General features: G+C 48.1%; 1 protein-coding gene across 1 annotated transcript in view; it reads left to right on the forward strand.

Annotated features, from left to right (window-relative positions):
- The window catches only part of DHRS12 (dehydrogenase/reductase 12), a 38422-nt gene that overhangs the window by 851 nt on the left and 17561 nt on the right, over window positions 1-20010 (forward strand). The window contains 5 exon segments of the mRNA XM_070520233.1: window positions 3914-4038; window positions 5953-6035; window positions 11958-11997; window positions 12000-12062; window positions 13657-13731. Of these exon segments, the coding sequence (XP_070376334.1) occupies window positions 3914-4038; window positions 5953-6035; window positions 11958-11997; window positions 12000-12062; window positions 13657-13731 (386 nt within the window).

Consider the following 20010-nt stretch of genomic DNA (forward strand, 5'->3'; position numbering starts at 1 on the left):
AGACAGTGGTTGCTGCTGGCGATCAGCCGCAGGCAGACGTGGGGCTGGCCGGCGGGGTGCAGCCCCTCGGGGCCCCCGGACCCACTGACGTCAGGCGGCCCCGGCGTCTCCGCGATCCTGGGCTGTACCTTGCGCCCGGGAGGGCGAGCTCCGGGAACTGCCTTCATGGGGCTGTTTTCGGCGTCAGACAGGGCTATTCTAAATTGCTAGCCGAGACTCCGGCTTGGTGCTTTCCTGGGTGTGTTTTTTCTAAGAAAAAGCGGCTTGTGGCCTGTGACCTCTGGCTCCAGCCAGGACATTCCGAGGCGGGTTTCGGAGCGGGTGTCTGCGGGGCACCCAGGTGCGCCTGGTGAACGGGGCTTGATGGCTTTTCCGGCCCCTGCTCACCCTTCCTGTGTCCTAGCCGGCCCTCTACCTCATTGTGGTTTTAAGGGGTGGCCCATTGCGGGGCATGGAGAGATGGTTTTCATCTTAGAATTAATTAGGCTCACGCAGTGGTTCTCTACCCAGTCTGAACGTCAGAATAACCGCGGGAGAATTGAAAATCCCACTTTTCAGGCCCTACCCCTAAAGGTTCTGATTCAATTGGTCTGCACTGGAACCTAGACCGATATGTTGTAACCGCCCCCGCCCAGGTGATTCTCATATACAGCCCAGTCATCTGAGCCTTCCGCGCCTTCCTGCGTTAGGGGGTTATCAGTTCCTAAGGCAGCCTGGCCAATTTCCATCTTACCAGGACTGGAGGCAGAAGTCCACGCTCCTCCTGCTCCTCCCTTCCCTCCATGCCACATCCTTTTGGGGAAAGTGCAGGCCCTTCTCAGGGGCCAGCGCTGCCGAGCAGGGTGGGAAGCGTGGCTGTCAGCACTGGCCCTCTGAATTTAGGCGAATGTGATGGCAGCCTCTTTCTTTCAAAGGGGTGTACTCTGGCAGTGGCCACTGTTTGCTGGGTCTTTCCATGTTACACAGAACGCGGCATGAAGAGCTTGAGTCAGCTTTGCGCCTGCCCAGGGGCAGCAGGCTTCTAAAAGTCTCTCCCTAGACTCTTCCCAGGAGGGGGATGAGGATGCAGACTTAGATCTCCCTGCTGGTGTGCATTTAGTGATTTGGAGGGAAAGACAACACCTTATTTTGATTCCAGTGGGAGAGTCTGTAGTTTGGGTTTACAGTGCTTTTTCTCGGCACACCAGGATTTTTATAAAGCTTCCCTATATTGAGCCCCTAGGCAGCAGGATCCCTTCACTGTTTTCTAAACTTGCCTGAACTTAAGAATTACCAGGGGCAATTAAAAAAAAAAAAACAAAAAAAACCAGACAGACTCCTATGCCCGTGACAGATATGAGTGGGACCTAAGAATTCCGTATTGGGTCAGTTGGGGGAAACAGATGCCGGGGAGCTCGATTCCTATTGTCACGGGTTCAGGAAACACTAAGTACAGTGGTTGCTCAGTGTGAATCAAAATCACCTGGAGGGCGTGTGAGACCACAGATTGCTGGGCCCCACCCTGAACTGTTGACAAGGCATTTCTAACAGGTTGTCAGGTGATGCTGATGCTGCTTGTCTGGGAAGCACCTTTGAGCATCACTGGTGTAGTAGGAGGTGCACTCGGCTGGGTGTTGGAAGAATGGAAAACCTCCATTGGTTTTATCACCTCCATCTTGTGACCTTAGACAAGTCATTTATCTCTGCACTGAAAAATAGGGACTGATATCAAGAGTTTGTGAAGATAAAATGCTTCCCAAAAAAAGAGGGCGGGGGGATACAAAATAGCCAAGTCTTATTATTAACAGCAGATTGGACCAGGATGGAATCCTTGTGTTGAAGACAAAGGGCCAAGGCACAGGACAGAGGGAGGGTAAGACAGGGCCTGCAGGCCAGCCTGGCACCACCCATTTGGCAAAGCTTACAGCCGGGAGTTGGAGGAAGAGGTTTAATCTACAGGTGCCTCCCTCAGCAAACCTGAGTCTCTAATAGGATCCACGTGGTGGCCCAGAGGCCAAGGGCTTCTCTAGCCGGGTGTCACAGAGCAAAGCCTGTAAGCTTCCTGCCTCTGGAGGAGGGGGATCTTTGGGGCCAGGTTCTGGCATGTTCTCTGTGGCCCACTCTTCTTCCGGCTCTGCTGTGGTTTGGGACGCTCCCCACCAGCACATTCTCCTGGCTAGGCCCCTATTCACTGACGTCCAGGCCCCTGGCTCTTAGGAAATTCTTGCCTCTGCAAGAAAATCCTTTTCACAGTGATCCTGGGACCCACCTCTCGTGGGGGAAAACGAATCTTCTAGCTTCATCTTTGGTTATGGTTTAAAATGCTCTCAAAGTTCCTAATGATTTGAAGGGCTGGGGGCCAAATGAGGAACTCAGTTTTGAACACAGAAGCTATTAATGTCATCATTAATAACAGTAATAATAATAGCAATTACTATTTACTGATATCTTAATTTATTCCAAGAGCAGCGATAAATGCCTTACATACATGACCTCTTTTAGGTTGCCCAAGAAGTACCTCTTATTATCTCCTTTCTGCAGATGAGGAGACAGGAGCTCAGAAAGGTTAAGCCAACACCTGAGATCACACAGCTATTAAAGGGCAGAGGTGTGATTTGAACCCAGGCTGTTCCATCCAAAGCCCGTTATTGATATTATTTTTAGTTTCAAGTCAGCCTTTCAGGAAAGCTTTGGAATAGTCGGAAGCCTTGCTTGCCCCACTAACTGAGCCACTAGCAGCAGAAACAATGGGAAGGGCGTTCTCTGAGCTGCCCCGGACATTCAGGCGAGTTATAGATGCTGGGAAAAGAAACATTGCGATGACTGCTCCTGTGGCAGTGACTTCCAGACCAAACCCAAGCTCGTAAACATTCTTTGGCCTCGTCACAGAGTCCAGGACGTGTAATTGGCAGTTGAGCTTTACCAGGGCGTGGGGCAGGAGACCAGCTGTTGGCAGTGTGTGTGTAAACAGCATGCATGGGAGGGCACTGGGTTTCTTGTGGACCTTTCAGGGGAAAGAGTCCCGTCCTACACTGCAGGGGAGAAATCACTTTGCTCTTTGGGTGAGAGATGCAAGCTCTGAGACCTGGCCTGCTGGTGTGTGGGGAGAGCTCTGCCCTCAAGGCCCCCTCCTGCCAGGCCCCCTCCATTCAGCCTTCACTGCCCTCTGCCAATTTTGTAAGCAGGAAATACTAGGAAAGTAAAGGAAGAATAGGTACCTCAAAAGGCAGAAACAGTTAAGGAACGCAGGGTTACATCTATCCAATAGGATGCTTTTGTGCAAATTAGAAAAAGCACCTCCTCAATATGCTTTGCTGTCATCTGCCAGAAAGTTGTCCTATGGCAGATACACATCTCCCATCACTGCCATCTGACTGGTGCCCACTAGGGTTGTGCAGCACATGCCCTGTAGCCCTGAAGGAGCCTTCGCACCCTCTGCGGGGGTGCAGAGCTCAAAGAACCCAACCTTCCTCCTCCTTCATTCCCCACTTGCAAATCTCCTCCCCTTAGCTGTGGTCCTTCTACAGTGAGGTCAGGCTCCCTGTCCTGCCACACAATAGCATGATGCTGATGGCCTCCTAGGCACCCCACCCCCACCCTCAAATGGGATAAAGGCAAAACAATCCATCTATCGAAGGATTTTTTGGGGGGGGAGCACTTCCCAGTATCACAGGCAGCAAAGAAAGGTAGTTTTGATGTCAAATTGTTGGAATCTCCAAATATTTTCAAAAGTTCAGGAAGCTAAGGGTACAGGAAGTGTAGGACCTGAGAAGATGATATTGTTCGTGAGACCAGGGAGGCCGAGGAAGGAAGGAACTGTATGATGTGCTGGGAGAGAGCAATCATGCCCACCCCAGAGCTAGGCTTTCTCCCTGCAGTGGTTTGTATTCCCGGCTCCTTACAGCCATTCTTTCTGTGGGTCTGCTGCTTCCAGGAGTGGCTATGCGTCTGCATCCGAGGACTTTGTCCCTGATGACTTGGAGGTCCAAGTTCCTGGAAGAGTCATCGGAGGGAACAGTGGCTTTGGAAAAGCAACTACCACTAAAATAGCCAAGTGGGGTGAGCAGCCTGTACCGTGCAGCCAGCCTGTGGCCTGCCCACACTGGGGAGATTGCCCTATGTCACAGGCAGGTCAGGAAGGGCCCGGCTAGCACAGCCAGGAGTCTTGGACAGTGGTCCCGTGGTGATCGGCACAGCTGCCAGCTTTCTAAGCTGTGCATCGAGGCGGACAGAGCAAGTGACTGAAGGAACCTTTCTTCTATACTTGATTAGCGCACAAGAGAGCTTGTGTGCTGGCCACACATCACAGTGTTTTCTGATTAAGAGCAGTGAGGGGCTCCAGCCAACCCTGGGCATAAGAGTCACCAGTGGAACTTAAAAAATGTAGATACTTGTCCCTAGCCCATATCTCCTCAATGAGAATGGCGAGTGGGGAGGGTGGAAGGGGGAGATTGGGAGTCCACTGCAATTTGGCTGTGGACCCTAGTTAAGAACCAGCACCCTCAGAATAACTGGAGAGGGGAGGGGTTGACCTTCCTTCCTCCTTCCTGGTGTCCGGCCCGCAGGGTTAGAGCAGCTGGGCGTGGCCTCCTATTTCTCTTCCCTAACCTTGGTTCTGTGAAGAGGCTCGCCGGGTGCCCCATAAATTATTTAATCAGCCAAAGTCTTCCTCTGGGTAAATGCCAGAATTTCCTGCAAGAACTCAGCTGCCCTGGGTCACCACATGGCACTGTGGTGGCTAGAAGAGCCTCTCCAGAGCCTCTTCTCCAGGAAAAATTGATGTTCCAGCAGAAGTTGGAAAAATAAGTTGGGAATTTATCACTTTTCAAGATGCTCAGGATGTTTTATTTTTTTTCTCTAAAATCGAGCTAAGCATTTTCCAGGGGAATATTATACCATTTGGAGCTGTATTTAATTATCTGCCTAGTCAGGGCGAGGATTAACTGCATCTTAGCAACTGGGAAGTACTCTAAGTGCTGGGGGGAGGGGGGAGGGGGAGGGGCTGGTTACATAGGTAGCTGGAAGCTTCCCGTGATAACAGACCCCGTTTGATGAAGTGGGCTATTTTAAGGGAAGAAAGCAGGCTCTGCAATGACTACTTCTTGACTGCCGCAGCCAAGGCATTCCTCTTCTATAAACCTTAACTGATGATAGTATGGCCTTTGCTGGAATAGTCTGAGTGCCATTTGTGAATTCAACCATCCAATAAACATTTGTTGAGTCCCTGCTCCTTGTTCGGCCAGTGGTTCTCAACTTGGGCTCAACATTAGACTCAGCTGGGGAGCTCTGAAAACAAACCCAGGCCTGGCCCCATCATCTGGAGCTTTAAAAGCTTCCCAGGTGAGTCTAAAGTACAGCCAGGTTGAGACCTCTGTGTCAGGTACCACCAGGAGATGCTAGGGATGCAGATGTGACCAAGACTGACGCTTCTCATCCTTCATGTGTTCAGATCCTTAAAAAAATCAGGACAGGGGCTGGCCCCGTGGCCGAGTGGTTAAGTTCGCGCGCTCCGCTGCAGGCGGCCCAGTGTTTCGTCGGTTTGAATCCTGGGCGCGGACATGGCACTGCTCGTCAGACCACGCTGAGGCAGCGTCCCACATGCCGCAACTAGAGGAACCCACAACGAAGAATGCACAACTATGTACCGGGGGGCTTTGGGGAGAAAAAGGAAAAAATAAAAAATCTTTAAAAAACAAAACAAAACAAAACAAAACAACAAAAAAAAATCAGGACATCATCCCAGAGGCACTGTCAGTCAGACCAGGTATGCAGGAGAGCAGGTTCCAGGATCACCCTCAATATTATGCCTGCTGCTCTAACTGTGGGGAGCATCCATCTAGATTTCCAGAATAGTCTCAATTTCAGGTCTTCTTTCTGTGAGCCATATATCTTAAATTCTTCATTTGGAAAAGCTGGCCTCCATAGCTATAGCCATGACTATAACTCACAGATGGTTTCGATGATTTCCACCAGGTGGCACAGTTCACCTGGTTTGTCGAGATCAAGACCGAGCAGAAGGTGCCAAAGGTGAGATCATCAGGGACAGCAGTGACTAGGTGAACTGCTCTTCTCCCCTCCTGGAGGGGTTTCTTGCCTCCAGGGTCAGCTGGGAGAGGGCTGGACTCCTGCCTGTGTTCCCTGGGTTGGCGATGGCCCATGTTTGTGCTTCTGCAGTGGAGGCAGCCACAGCCAACAGAGAGCAGGAGCCAGTGCTTCTCAGCAGCAGGGTTTGACCCAGGACAGCGGAGGCACCGAGGTTTGACCCCCTGCTCTGGGCTGCCTATGAAGCCAGCAGGAAGTGGACAGTCCCTGCTGCAGAGGCGTTATACGGGGCAATGGCACTGCAGGGGTTTCCACCCCAGAAGGAGCCCACATCAGTGGGACACATTAAGGGCAACTCAGTTGCTGTCAGCCAGGCTGTGAACTGACCCAGTGGCCTTCCAATAAAGAGGGACAACAAACAACATTTTGGTGATGGTGACAGCCACTTTCTAACAAGAGCTCTCAGACCTGGTGCACATTTTGTGGTCTTTCTCTCCTGAGAGAGTTGGAACCAGGACTGGCTACATAATTTGTGGGGCCCAGTGCAAAATGAAAACGTGGAGCCCTTGTTTAAAATTAAGAATTTCAAGATAGTGAAGGCAGAGCATTAAAACAAGCCTGGGTTCCTTCTGAATGTGAGGCCTGTGTACCTGCACAGTTGTACCCCACGATGCTGGCCCTGGGTGGGAAGTGTAAAGTGGAGAGAGGGGGCCCTCACTTTCACTGAAGAACGTCCTCCTTTCTTCCCACGGGGTTTCCTCCTCTCTCCTGTGGACCTTCCTCTCCAGCAGCGCCACTTCCGCTGCTGCTCCACTGAGGGGCCCGTGGGAGGGACGTGGGGAGGGGCAGACGGCGCCCCCGCACCCTCAGGCTTGGATTATGGCCAAAGAAAAAAATTGCCCCAAGCTAGAGTAGAATATTTTGCATCTGCTCATTAAGGTTATTAATTTTTTAAAATAGCATTTTCAAAGCAAGTGGCTGTTCCTGCAACTCCTCACCAGACCTCGTGGTCTCACGCCATCCGATGCCTTGCCTTACGGAGGCCGAGTGCTGGCGCGCGCGAGGGTGTCTGAAGCTTCCGCTGATGTCCGCAAGTGCCGCTGCAACCCGGGGCCGCAGTTCCCGAGACGGAAGGCTGCCTGCCTGTCGCCTGCTGGTAACTTCGTGCGGCCCTGCTGCAGAATGCAACAAGAATACTAGTCCCAGGTCACCGGCAGAGGAGGGCTTGCCTGGATTCCAGCCCCCTGTGGTTTGGGCCATATTTTTTACGAAGCGGATTTATATGGAGGAGGATGACAGTGTGGTTCTGCTTGTAATATTGAGCCATCCTTATATCCAACTCCACCGTCTTCGGGAACGATATAGAGCTGAAAGGCGGTTTCCCGGGGTAGGGAGAGAGGGAGCCCTTCACCTGCTGCCCCTCCCTCCCAACCCCCCCAACCCCCCCCCCCCCAACACACACACACACACACACACACACAAGTGGGATTTGAACAGACGCACGGGTAATTTCCCCATCTTTTGTGTTTATGAGTGACCTCCAGCCCTGTGAGCTTGGAGGGCCCAGGGCTGAGAGTGCCTGACTGCTCATCCCCGTGGATGTTTCTCCCCTGACTCAGTGCATCCTCCAGGCGCTGCCAGTGATGCACCGCTCCTCCCTGTTTGTGAAGCGGCGCCACTCCCCAGCTTCAGTTGGTCTTCATTCATAGGCAGCCCCACACGCCAACAGCGTGGGATGTAGGAAGGAGCTGGGCTCTGATTTGAGTCCTGGTTCTGCATCCGCTAGTCCTGTGAGCTTGGGCAATGTTCTTAGCTTCCCCGAACGTCAGTTTCCTCATCTGAAAAATAAGGGTGATGTTATTTTATTCATTTCTGAACATATAGTGGAGTATGGACCATACGTCAGGCAGTGTGCTGGGAGCTGGAGAGACAGATACAGCCCCTTACAGTCTTGGAGGGAGTCAAGTGATTGACAGGCACTTTCAGTGAAGCATGTGGGCCGCCCTGGGCCTGCCTGCTCAGCTTGGAACCACACTGGGGGGTGGGTGGGGGAGCAGATGGTGTGGACCCAGCAGCTCCCATCTCAGCGGGCTTCTAGCTGAGTTTGGCCAATGGGGGTATTGGAGGAAGATCCGTAGGTGGGACGAAGCGGGAAACAGGATATTTGGCTTCCCTGGCAGTGGCCAGGGGACTTCCTGTTTGGTGCTTCCTGCTGGTGGCCACCATGGTTCCTGGGCCGAGGTCACACCACCTCCTCTGTTGTTCCTTCAGCCTAGGGCTGCCAGGAGCTTCCTGCTGTTACTGATCTCTGGGAGACGTCTCCAGTCCCAGTGCAGTTCTCCTCTCGTTTCATACCCTGGGAAACCAGGTTTATCCCTGCATTTAATTCCCTCTATTGAAAGAAGTTTCTGTTAGATGCTGACTGACTTAACGTGGTATGAGCTAAGACATGGGAAGTTCAGGGTATCATAGAACGTATAGCTCTCAATCAGTAGGAGAAGCTGTTATTATTGGTGTTATTGGTATTGTTTATACTAATATTATTACCACTCCCAACCTTACGTTCTCTGCTTCGAGCTCCCTAGTTCTCTTTAATCAGTGCTTTGGCCCTGCCTCCATGGGAGCTGGAAACTGGCATGCTCCCAGAAGCACGAGAGGTGTGAGGCAGAGCAGTGAGGACACTGGAGGGGCTGGTCCTGGCTGCGTGGTTGGGTGGACATCGAAGGGCAATGGTCCCTTGGGCAGGAGGGCCTGGGGGTAGTGAGTGGCAGGCCAGCTGAGTCAAGTGAGCGTAGGCAAGCTGGGCCCCCAGGAAGGCTCAAGGTCACGTGGGAATCAGCTGCTCGTACACACTGGCTTGGTTAGATCAGGTGTGTGGACTGTCCTGCCAAGGTGCTCTTTCTAGAGGGGGCGTGTGTGGCCCCAAGCTTGGGGGAAGAGTGCTTGTTGTCACAGAGCAGGCTCCCTGCTCACCAGCCCACTGTCTCTGGCACAATGTTCCCCATGGGCCTGGGGGAGAAAGTCAGAGTGGACCCTCCTCAAGCTTCTTGTTGTAGTTCATTACCATCTAGCCGCCTGGATAGAAGGGCACCACACTTGTCTGGCAGTTATCTCCTTGGGCAACATTTAAAAAAAAAAATAACCTTTTAAATTTTAGAATAGTTTTACATGCACAGAAAAGTTGTGAAAATAGTACAGAGTTCCCATTTACCCCATACCAGATTTTTCCTTTGTTAACACCTTATATCAGCATGATTCATTTGTTACAACCAATGAATCAATATTGATACATGATTATTAACTAAAGTCCATTCACATTTTCTTAGTTTTCACCCACTGCCCTTTTTCTGTTCCCAAATCCCAACCAGGATCCCACATTACATTTAGTCATCATGTCTCTTTAGTCTCCTCCTGGCTGTGACAGTTTCTCAGACTTTTCTAGTTTTTGATGACCTTGACAGTTTTGAGGAGTACCAGTCAGGTGGTTTGTATACTGTCCCTCAATTGGGGTTTGTCTGATGCTTTTCTCTTCGATTAGACTGGAGCAATGGGTTTTGAGGAGAAAGATCACAGAGCTACAGTACCCAGGCAACATTTAACTCCTGCCACACTCCCTATGTGGCTGGAAGGTGCTGTCAATGTGTCCTATGTCTTGTGGGGATTGACCCCGTCAACATCAAAGCACCAAGATGAAAAACAGGCGTTTCCACTCTCCAGCTCTCCCAGGCCAACATGGAATTCCAGCTTGTGGAGAATGGTTGAGTTAGCTTCCCCAGTACTCAACATGAGTATTAACTACCACCTTGTACCTACATGGTGGTTTCTACTCCTGAGGGCACATTCATCCAGTTTCCCATTTGCTCATCACACTCACCCTCTGACGTTGGTAGAGGGGTTCCCATGATGTCACCTCGTGAGTCCTGGGCCCCACAGCAGCTAGATGGTATCTCGTCCACAGAAAGGAGCCCTGCTGATCTTTGTTCCATCTCAATAACCGCACTTGTACCCCAGGGTTTAAAGAGTGAGGACAGTGGGGCCTAGTGCTCCTAGGGCCAGCCTTGTCATCTGTGGACCAGCACATTGGGGATTTTTATACACATATGCCTGCTCCTGGTTCCTTCTCCTGATCACAGCTGACCGCTGCCTTCTCCTTCTGGGTGCCCTCTGGCTTCCTGTTTTCTCCTAGAGGGAGAGAGATGATCTCCTTGCCCTTTTCATGATACTTCATTTCACCAGGCTCCGTGGCTGATTTGTCTAGAACGGTGATTCTGTCTTCCCTACCTCTTTTTAATTCTGAGACACCTCAGGTGCTCCTAGAAAGCTCAAGCAGGTTGTAGAATGTCCAAAGTGGAACTGAGTCTAGTTCACTTGAATTTTGTTGGTTTTTGAACCTGGATTTTGTGTGATCACACAGCACTGTTGGGCGGGAGGGCGTCTGGGGCTGGTTAGGGGAAGGTGTCAGATGAAAGGATCAGGGTCTAAACTCAGTTTGCCATCGTGGGTAGAGGCTCAGGGCCAGCCCAGGAGTGAGTCAGCAGCCTGTGTCCGCTCTGGCTGGGCGAGGACCTTCAGAGTCTTTTTAAAAGAGTGTAGTCCTGTACAGACAATGCTTTTCCTATCCCTTGAAGGTGGAGGAACACTCAGTTGTGTCAGACTTAAGCTGAATATGGTATTCAAGCTGACTACAGACCTTCTGAGTCACGAAAACGTGGGGTTGCTTCTGTTTTCTCATTCTCTGACCCTTTGTCTCAGGGTGAAAAAACAATGTTTTAAGATCAGTAGAAAGAAATTCTGACTACAGCCTTGGGTTCTATGGCTCGATTAATGGGGAAACTGAGGCAGGGCACTGAACTCTCTGCTTTATCCAAGGAATTGTGGCTGTTGCTCAGCATCTTGCCTGTGGATTCAGTTATCAGGTCCCTGCAGCAGCAGAAATCTCTGCCTTGGGTGGGTGATAAGTCACTGACGCCTGGCGGAGCTCAGTGGGGTATCCTTGCGTTCACTAGAGACTGAGGATACAAGTCTGATTCGTGTGCTGGGGACAGAGATACATTGTGTCACTTACGTGTATGGCTGTGCGAACCCCATAAAGGAAAAGGGGGGTATTCCACATGGCTCCTCCATCAAGGAGTTCTGAGTCTACTGGGGGAGGGAGCTGCATCCAGAGATAACTGTATCACAAGGCAGGAATTGATGAGCGTCATAAACAAGGACTGAGTCACAGAGGAAGTTGTCATCTTATAGTTATAATGTGCCTTAGGAATTGTCTTAAGAGCAAAATATTGACAAAAACCCCTAAATGATTGGCAGCAGGAAACGATGACACATCCATGCGAAAGTATGTTATGTATCCATTAAAAGATAGATTTATATACAACAAAAAAAATCTCCAAAAACATATTGTTAAGTGAAAAAGAAGGATATAGAACCAGGTATAGTCTGATCTTATTTATATGGAAAAGGACACACATACATACACACATATATTTTTTATATATGTATAATGCTTTAAATATATAATATGTAATGCCTATAAATATTGTATGTGCTTAAAATATTTCTGGATGATTCACAAGAAACTGTGAGCAATGGTGTACTTCTGAGAAATGAGACTGTTATTTTGATTTTGTATCATTCCAAACTTTTTGATTTTTAAAACCATGTACTAGTATTTTATTCTTTTTTTTTTTTGCTGCAGAAGATTAGCCCTGAGCTAACATCTGTGCCAGTCTTCCTCCATTTAATATGTGGGTTACTGCCACAGCATGGCTTGATGAGCCGCATGTGGGTCCACACCTGGGATCCGAACCCATGAACTTGGCCTGCTGAAGTGGAGCACGCCGAACTTAACCACTATGCTGTGGGGCCGGCCTCTGCTTATATCTTTTTTTTTTTTTTTAACAAAGCTTTACAACTTTTTTTGTTTTCTAGTTTAGAACATCTTTCTGCACATTGTGGACTTATCTGATCCCAAGAAAACTGGAAATTTGTGGAAAATTTCAATCAGGAACATAAACTCAATGTTCTGGTAAGCTTTATAAGTGTAAGTAGAGGATAAATCTCATGTGTGTACATTTCTCATCTATGTGCATGTGCACTGATATATACGTTTGTGGATCTCTATGCCAACATCTTAGAATCTTCTATGGTGAGGCTTGTTCATGTAATCAAGTTTACTTGTTGGATTCAATCTAAACAGCATGTTGGTTAGATTTCTGGGGAAAGGAAGGGACCATCCACTGGGTAGGTACTGTGGGAGGATGAGGATGTTCTGTTTTTCAAAAACTCATTTAGGGCTGGCCCAGTGGCGCAGCAGTTAAGTTCACACATTTTGGCTTCTCGGTGGCCTGGGATTCGCAGGTTCGGATCCCGGGTGCGGACGTGGCACTGGTTGGCAAAAAGCCATGCTGTGGTAGGCGTCCCACATATAAAGTAGAGGAAGATGGGCACGGATGTTAGCTCAGGGCTAGTCTTCCTCAGGAAAAAGAGGAGGATTGGCAGTAGTTAGCTCAGGGCTAATCTTCCCCCCCAAAAAAACAAAATTGATTTGTATATCTGTATTCCTGAGCTCTGTAGATTTGGGAAGTGGTATATTAAAATCAGAGGCTCAGGGAAAAACAAAAATAAGAAGCTTAGTCCAAAAGAACACTTGCTGTGGACACGCAAATCTTTTAGTAACGGTCAGAACTCCACAGAAAGCCAGGAGGACCCAGGTGGGATGGTGCCTGTCTGCTCCTCCCAGAGACCCCATTTTGAGCTGAGCTGCTTTTCTATCTAAGTAGTTTCTAACGTGCTCCAAAATGTCTGTTTGGGCCAAGGTCTGGTCTTGCACTGTCCAGTATGGTTATGGAGCATTTGCAATGTAGCTCGTCTAAATTGAGATGTACTGTATGTGTAATGATCAGCTGATTTTGAAGACTTAGTGTGAAAAAAATAAACTATCTCATTAATATTTTTTTTTCCTAGATTGGCACCTGAGCTAACATCTGTTGCCAATCTTTTTTTTTCCCTTCTTCTCCCCAAAGCCCCCCAGTACCTAGTTGTATATTTTAATTGTGGGTCCTTCTAGTTGTGGTATGTGGGATGCCACCTCAGCATGGCCTGACGAGTGGGGCTGGGTCAGCGCCCAGGATCTGATCTGGCGAAACCATGGGCCGCCAAAGCCGAGCGTGCAAACTTAGCTGCTTGGCCACAGGGCCGGCCCCTCATTAATATTTTTATATCGATTATGTGTTGAGATGAAACTATTTTGGATGTATTGAATTAAATAAAATATAGTATTGAAATTAATTTTACCTGTTTCTTTCTACCTTTTCAATGTGGCTACTTTCAAGAAAATTTAAAATGACATTCTTTCTATTGGACAGCGCTGGTCTAGGCGAATTCCCAGAGCATTTTATTGTGAATTAGGTTGCCCGGCCAAGTCCTTGTAATTAGAGATCTCTGCATAGTTCTGTGGCTGAGCCTGCAGCACAAGTGAGATTTTCCTGGACGGGGTTTGGAGTGAAGGGACAGTTGGGCAGAATTACCCTCACTTGATGCGGGGCTGGTGAAGGCGGTGGGGGTGTGGAGTTTGGGAACTGATCCCTTGGCCCTGTTTTCCTTGTTTTTTGAAGTCATAATTGTAATTTCTAGATCAATAATGCATAGTCAATAAAAGAGAGCTCACAGAAGATGGACTTGAAAAAAACTTGGCTCCCAAGACTGTGGGTAAGTGTAAGCAGTTTTCTTGTTTGTGTTTGGCAAAAGAACCAGACATAGATGACACCAGAGAAGGATCAGAAACATGGATCAACCTTTTGGGTTCTTGGTCCCTGGCGTGATTGCATTTGCTTTAAGTGTATCCTTCACTACATTCATTTTTCTTCATAGAACACTCTCTCTCGTCATGTTTTTCATAATGTGTATTAGTGCCAGAAATACTTTGTATTGTTAAAGCATTATTTTCTAGGAAGCTCAAGGCTCATCATAGAATTATTTGGGAGAGCAGAGCAAGTTCATCCCAGGTGGAGAGTGAGATGAACTTGAATATGAAAACTGTAGCCAAGGGAACTTCCAGCAGAACTGAGGAAGGCACAACCATGAGACAAGAAGATGGAGCAACAAGGGCATTCAGCCAGAACAGAGGACACCTGGATTCTCGGTCCTGCTCTGTGCTAACAGGCCGACTGATTTTACACCAGGCCAGTGGTTCTCAGATTCATCTTCCTCGACCAGCAGTATCAGCATCACTGGGGAACTTGGTAGAAATGCACATTCTTGGGCCTCACCCTCAAATCTACTGAATCCAAAACTCTGGGATGGGGCAGAGAAATCTGTGTTCTGAAAAGCCCTCCAGATGACTCTGATGCACACTCAATTTGAGAACCAAGGTACCAGGCTTTTAACCTTAGATTTTCTCCTTGAACCTAGGGGTCTGGAGTAGATTATTTCAGTGCCTTTCACCTGGGAGAGGCAAGGAATCTAAGATTCTCCCCAGTATCTATACCACTTCCTTGCAGTAAGTTAAGGTTTTAATGGGGCATTTTAATTAAATATTGTCCTGAGTCACAGGGTGGATGGCAGGGGTTCATGTGGTTGTTGGGGTCGTTGAGGGTGTCCATTAAATAACAACCCTCTTCTCACCCAAGAACTGAACCAACTGAGGAGTAAGACAATGGAATAATAGCAAAATATCACTGCTCTCACTGGTAAGACTAGTTGAAGGGCATGGCTCAGTCTGAGCCAAATGGGTTCCTTAACATCAAACTCCAGAATTAGACAGACTCACTTACTTTGTTGGCTGGCCTAGGACAGCCGCCACCATCTCCTCCCCAGGAATAGGGGAAAGCGGGAGCGGAGCTGAGCATGCACAGCTGATTGTTCCAGATTGACTCAACTGATTATGTAAGCCCTCCACCTCCCTAGATGGAGGGAGAAGGGGTTGAGAGAGGACAGCATCACACTCTTTGCATTCTGTCCACGAGGAAGGAAACATCAGGAGAGGGGAAGAAATTTTCTCCTTGGTGGTGAGGGTGCATTTTTTAAAACCAATACCTGGAAGTGTGCTATGAAATGGTGCAGATTTGGTTCAAGTATTTTCATCTTTGATTTTGCTCCAAATGTGGTATCATTGCCAAAAGTCCCAAAAGTACCCAAATGTGGGGGCATGCAGGGGTTTGCCTTCTATCTCGGTTGGATGGCAAAGACTCCTAGAGTGGCTGCTCAGCAGAACTGGCTTCATGATTTGTGGGGCCCAGTGCCAAACAGCAATGTGGGGCCCCTGTATTCAAAAATTATTAAGAATTTCAATACAGTGACAACAGAGCATTAAACCGAATGCAGGGCCCTTAGAGACACAGCACCTGTGGGACTGCGCAGGATGAAGCCAGCTTGGCTGCTTTCCCACCCACCTATCCACCATCCTGCAAAATTCTCGTGGGGGTTTGCTGCGTGCTGGGCCCTCGTGGGTGTTGTATATATGTCACTTAACCCTCATGACCCTATGATGGAGATGTTCCTACCTGTTCATTACAGATGAGAAAAGTAGAATTGGGAGAGCTTGTATCACTTGCCCAAGGTCAAGTGGAGGGGCCAGAATTTGAACTCAAGTCTGCCTGCCTCCACAGCCCAAGTTCGTAACCAGGATGCGATTCTGCCATTGCTTCCTCAAACTCATCATTGTATCATCGTGAAATAAGTGCTAAGGGAGCACTGGGAGGGGAGTGACCAGACATGCCAGAGGAGGATGGGCTGGAGGTGCTACTTAGAGGGCCATCTGGGACTCGTTGCGTGAACTGAGAATGTGGACAGATGTGATAGCCTCTGAGGGGACTGACTCTTTGATTACATGGCTGGTTATGTTGTACTTCTGTATGCATCCAGTCTGCTCCTAAGGACCTTGATATGCCTTCATTTTCATTTCCTATTTGTGTTGGAAACATTTTATTGATCTTCCCAACCTCTCTGAGAAGCATAATAACTCTCATGCTTTGATATTTATTCATCCTCTCTGGAGTGAGAGACACAGCACAATATACAAAGAGGCATGTCGGTGACGGAGGGGGCAGCTTAATGTGTCTCTGCTTCACAGATGAGGAGACACAGAGAGGTTAAAATATTGTCATTCTTAAGCAGGTCTAGAGCCAGATGAACAACCCAGACCTCTGTCTGAGTCCTAGGAAATTGCTGGCTGCCGTTCTAATATGAAACACGTTTTCCTGGCCCGATTATGTAATGTGGGATAGGTTGTTTTCTGTTTTCTAAGATTCAGTTGAGTCTTTAGAAACATTTCCAATAATTCCCAACCAAACCTCAGTAGGTTCCAGACACTCAGAGGATGGGACAGACACCAGTATTTGCAGAATTTATCACCAGATCCTAGGGGTTTGGAAGCTGGAGATTAGTTAAATGTGAGATATCGTCAGAGCCCATGCCTGCACATGGCTGTTTGTGGAGATATCATAGTATATGAATTAGATGAAGTTTGGAAATAATTCTTAACATTCTGTGGGGGTGGGTGGAGCGCGGAGAGATTCTGGTATCTCAGGAGACAGATTCTGTTTGGTGCTGTTCTCACCGCGCCTTTTGGGTCTTCTCAAATCATATACATTTTGCCTGTTAGCATTCAGTGGCATTGAGAGTCCGCGAGGAGTGAAGACAGATGGGAGGGGACGAGAGGCTGTGCTAAGTGCTCTGCTGGCAGCCTGCCACAGCCTGAGCGCTCTCCGATTAAAACTCTCACCCACATCTTAGCCTTGCTCACACCACAGGACGCAAGACGCAGACACTGATTCCACCTCCTCCAGGACAGCTGCGTCATCAATTAATAGACTGTAATAAACAAGCAGTGGTGCCTCAGCTCTTTGGCAGAAGGTGGGGGAGTTCAGTTTAGGTCATTTTGGAAGGACACATATTAGTATACAGTAAATGTTCTGTCACTTGACATTCTGTTATTTGGAGCTCTACTCACTGGCATATCCCCACAGCCAATGACAACTCCTGTATAAAGCAGGGACCCAAGGTCCAGAAATATTTTAATAATAATAATGATCATAATAATAATAATAGCACATGCTGAGCACTTCCCATGTGCCAGGGGCTGCACCAAGTGTTTTTTCTGGGATTATCTTATTCAATCCTCATAACTTGACAAATTTCACAGACAAGGAGACTGAGGGTCAGAAGTAGTCTGAAACTAGAGTCTGTGACTCGCCTTCCTAGACAAAGGACAACGAAATCATAGCTGGTGCATTTCCAGGATAGGGTTGTATCTGACAGCTGTGGCTATATAACAAAACTCCAAAATCTCAGAGGCATACAATGCTGAACATGTATTTTTTGCTGGTTCTTATGCAAGTCCGCTGGGTGGCTATTCTCAGCTGAGCTCAGAGGGGTGTCTCTAAGCAACAAGTTGGATGTGGATCGTGTTTTGCATTTTCGCATCCTCCTTGAACTGTTAGGTTGGCCAGAGTATGCTCCAATGGCAATGGCAGAAGCCCAAGTGTGCAAGCACATTTCCCACCCCAGCTTGATTCACGTCTGCTAACATGCAGTTGACCAATGCAAGTCATTTCAAAGAGCCCCAAATCAAGAATGAGGGAAGCATACTCTGCCCATGGAGGTGGGGAAGAGGGGGTGGATATTGTTGAATGATAATCTCCCACAAGGTCAATTTTATTATATTCTAATTCTTTGGAAAAGGGTCATCTGAGTTTGATGTGATATTTATTATCCAAAATATTTAATACACAAAATGCCTTCTTTATTCAATAAACATTTATAGAGGGCCTACTATATGCCAGACACTGTGGTCAGTGATGAGGATTCAGAGATTAAAGGGACTCCTGGCCTAGTGGGGGACTTAGACACATAAACAACTTCAGTAACCATATGGTAAGTCCTCTTGTCATCCAGGAGGGAGCTAGGGTACGAAGCCTTAGAGGAACAGTGCTTCCAGGGTAGAATGTTTCCTTACACACTATGTTTGGTACCAGGCATTCTGACTTGTCAATCACCTATACCCTGAGCTTTACCCACACACCATTTTGCTCCTAAGACCTCCATCCAGTGCATAAACCTTCAAGATTCCCAGAGAGACACAGTATCTAGGAAATATAAGTACTGTAGAAATGACAGCTAATACTGTTTTAACATCCAAATCCATTAACCTGGAATTGAAGTCCTTTATTATTATACCCCAGCCACCTACTTGTCCAAACTGCTTCCCATCATTTCCCTACGTGGTTCCTCTGCCTGTGAGCCCGTTAGTTTTGGAACATGCCCCTAGCAGTTTGGAACATGCCTCCACACTTTTGTCCCGGCTGCTCCTCTGCCTGGAATGTCCCCACTTTCACTTCTCCTCTGTGACTCAGCTGGGCACACCCCAGCCTGGAGCTTGATCGCTGCTACTCCTCTTGGCTCTGTGAGTCTAAGCACAATAGAAATCACCTGTTGATCAATGGGTTTCTTGCATAGAGCATGGATCCCTGAGGGAAGACCTGCCTGACCCTTAGGAGGAGCTCATCCTCTTTGGCTGAACTGAGCTGACCTTCTGGGTCTACTGACTGGGTCCACCGCCTGGGTCCAGTTCTTCCAGCTCTATGACTATGTGCAAATTGCTTAAACCTCCCCAAGCCTCATGTTCCCATTTTGTAAAATGAGGATAAATGATGCTTTTATAGGCTAGAGGTGAAGATTAAAGAAAGAGTTGTAAGTTATTTACTCAAGAGAAAGAACTTGTGTTCACACAAAAACACACACACAAATGTTTACAGCAGCTTGTTTTATTCATAATCGCCCCAAACTGGAAACAACCCCGATGTTTTTCAACTGGTGAATAAACTATGGTTAAAGTATGGTACTTCCAAACAACAGGATGCTATTCAGCAATAAAAAGGAATAAAATATTGATGTTTGCAACAACGTGGATGACTCTTGAATGCATTGGCAAAAGTCAAGCCAGACTCAAAAGGAGACATACTGTATGATTCTATTTATATAACATTCTGGAAAAGGCGAACCTATAGGGCCTGAGAACAGATCAGTGGCTGCTGGGGGCGAGGGGTGGGAGGAGGGTGTGACCACAAGGGAATAGGTGACTGTGAGGGAATATTTGGGGTGATGTAACTCTTCTGAATCGCACTACAACGTAATGCACAGTTCCCGAACCCTATGCATTTGTCAAAACTCATAGAGCTGTACAGACACACACACACACACACACACAGAATTTTACTGTAAGTAGAGAGATATATATTTAAGAAAAAGAAAAAAAGGAAAGCATTGTAGCTCTCAGCACGATGCTTGGCATGTGGTGAGTCCATGTCTTAGTAAACAGGTTATTGATAACGACTGTTTCTAGGTGCCCTCCCTCTGTAATCAATGAGCTCCTAGAAGGGACACTGTGTCCTCTTCAGTTCTGAGCACAGGTCACCCTACCTGATAATCATAGGTGCTCAAAAGTACCCATTGGAGAGGAATAAATGCAGAGATCCCCTCCATGCTGTGCGGTGCAGGGGCTGGGGAAAGGCCCTTCCATATTCCAAGGATAGCGGAGAATACAAAGGCTGTGGGAGGAGAGAACAGCAGCCTTTCAGTACAGGAGAGCCTCTTGGGGTGAGGAAAGGTGGCCCCATGAGAGATCCTTGACCTGAGTGAGGTTTCACATTTCTTGAAAGCCCATCTAGTTCTGGGCAAAGCTGGGAAGCAGGCAGTAGTTGCAAAAGAAAAGATGAACAGCCAACCCCAGTGCATCATGGGTGTTCCCATTGTTCCTCCATCCCTATCATTTTCTAGAATTTTCTCTGTACCACCTATCCCCTAAGAATCCACTGAGAGGAAAGGAGAGAGGAAGATAGAAAGGAGAGAGAGAGAGAAGGAGAGGGCTGCCATCTAGCCGTATCAGTGGTCTCTCTTAGGTTTCCTTCTCTCATTTTGGAATCTGGCCCCCAAGGTGCCCAGTCCCCTCTGATCTCTTCAAACAAGTGAATTAATGGATGTTGGAGTGTC

The sequence above is a fragment of the Equus asinus genome, chromosome 11, assembly GCF_041296235.1.
Source record: "Equus asinus isolate D_3611 breed Donkey chromosome 11, EquAss-T2T_v2, whole genome shotgun sequence".
Lineage (NCBI taxonomy): Eukaryota > Metazoa > Chordata > Mammalia > Perissodactyla > Equidae > Equus > Equus asinus.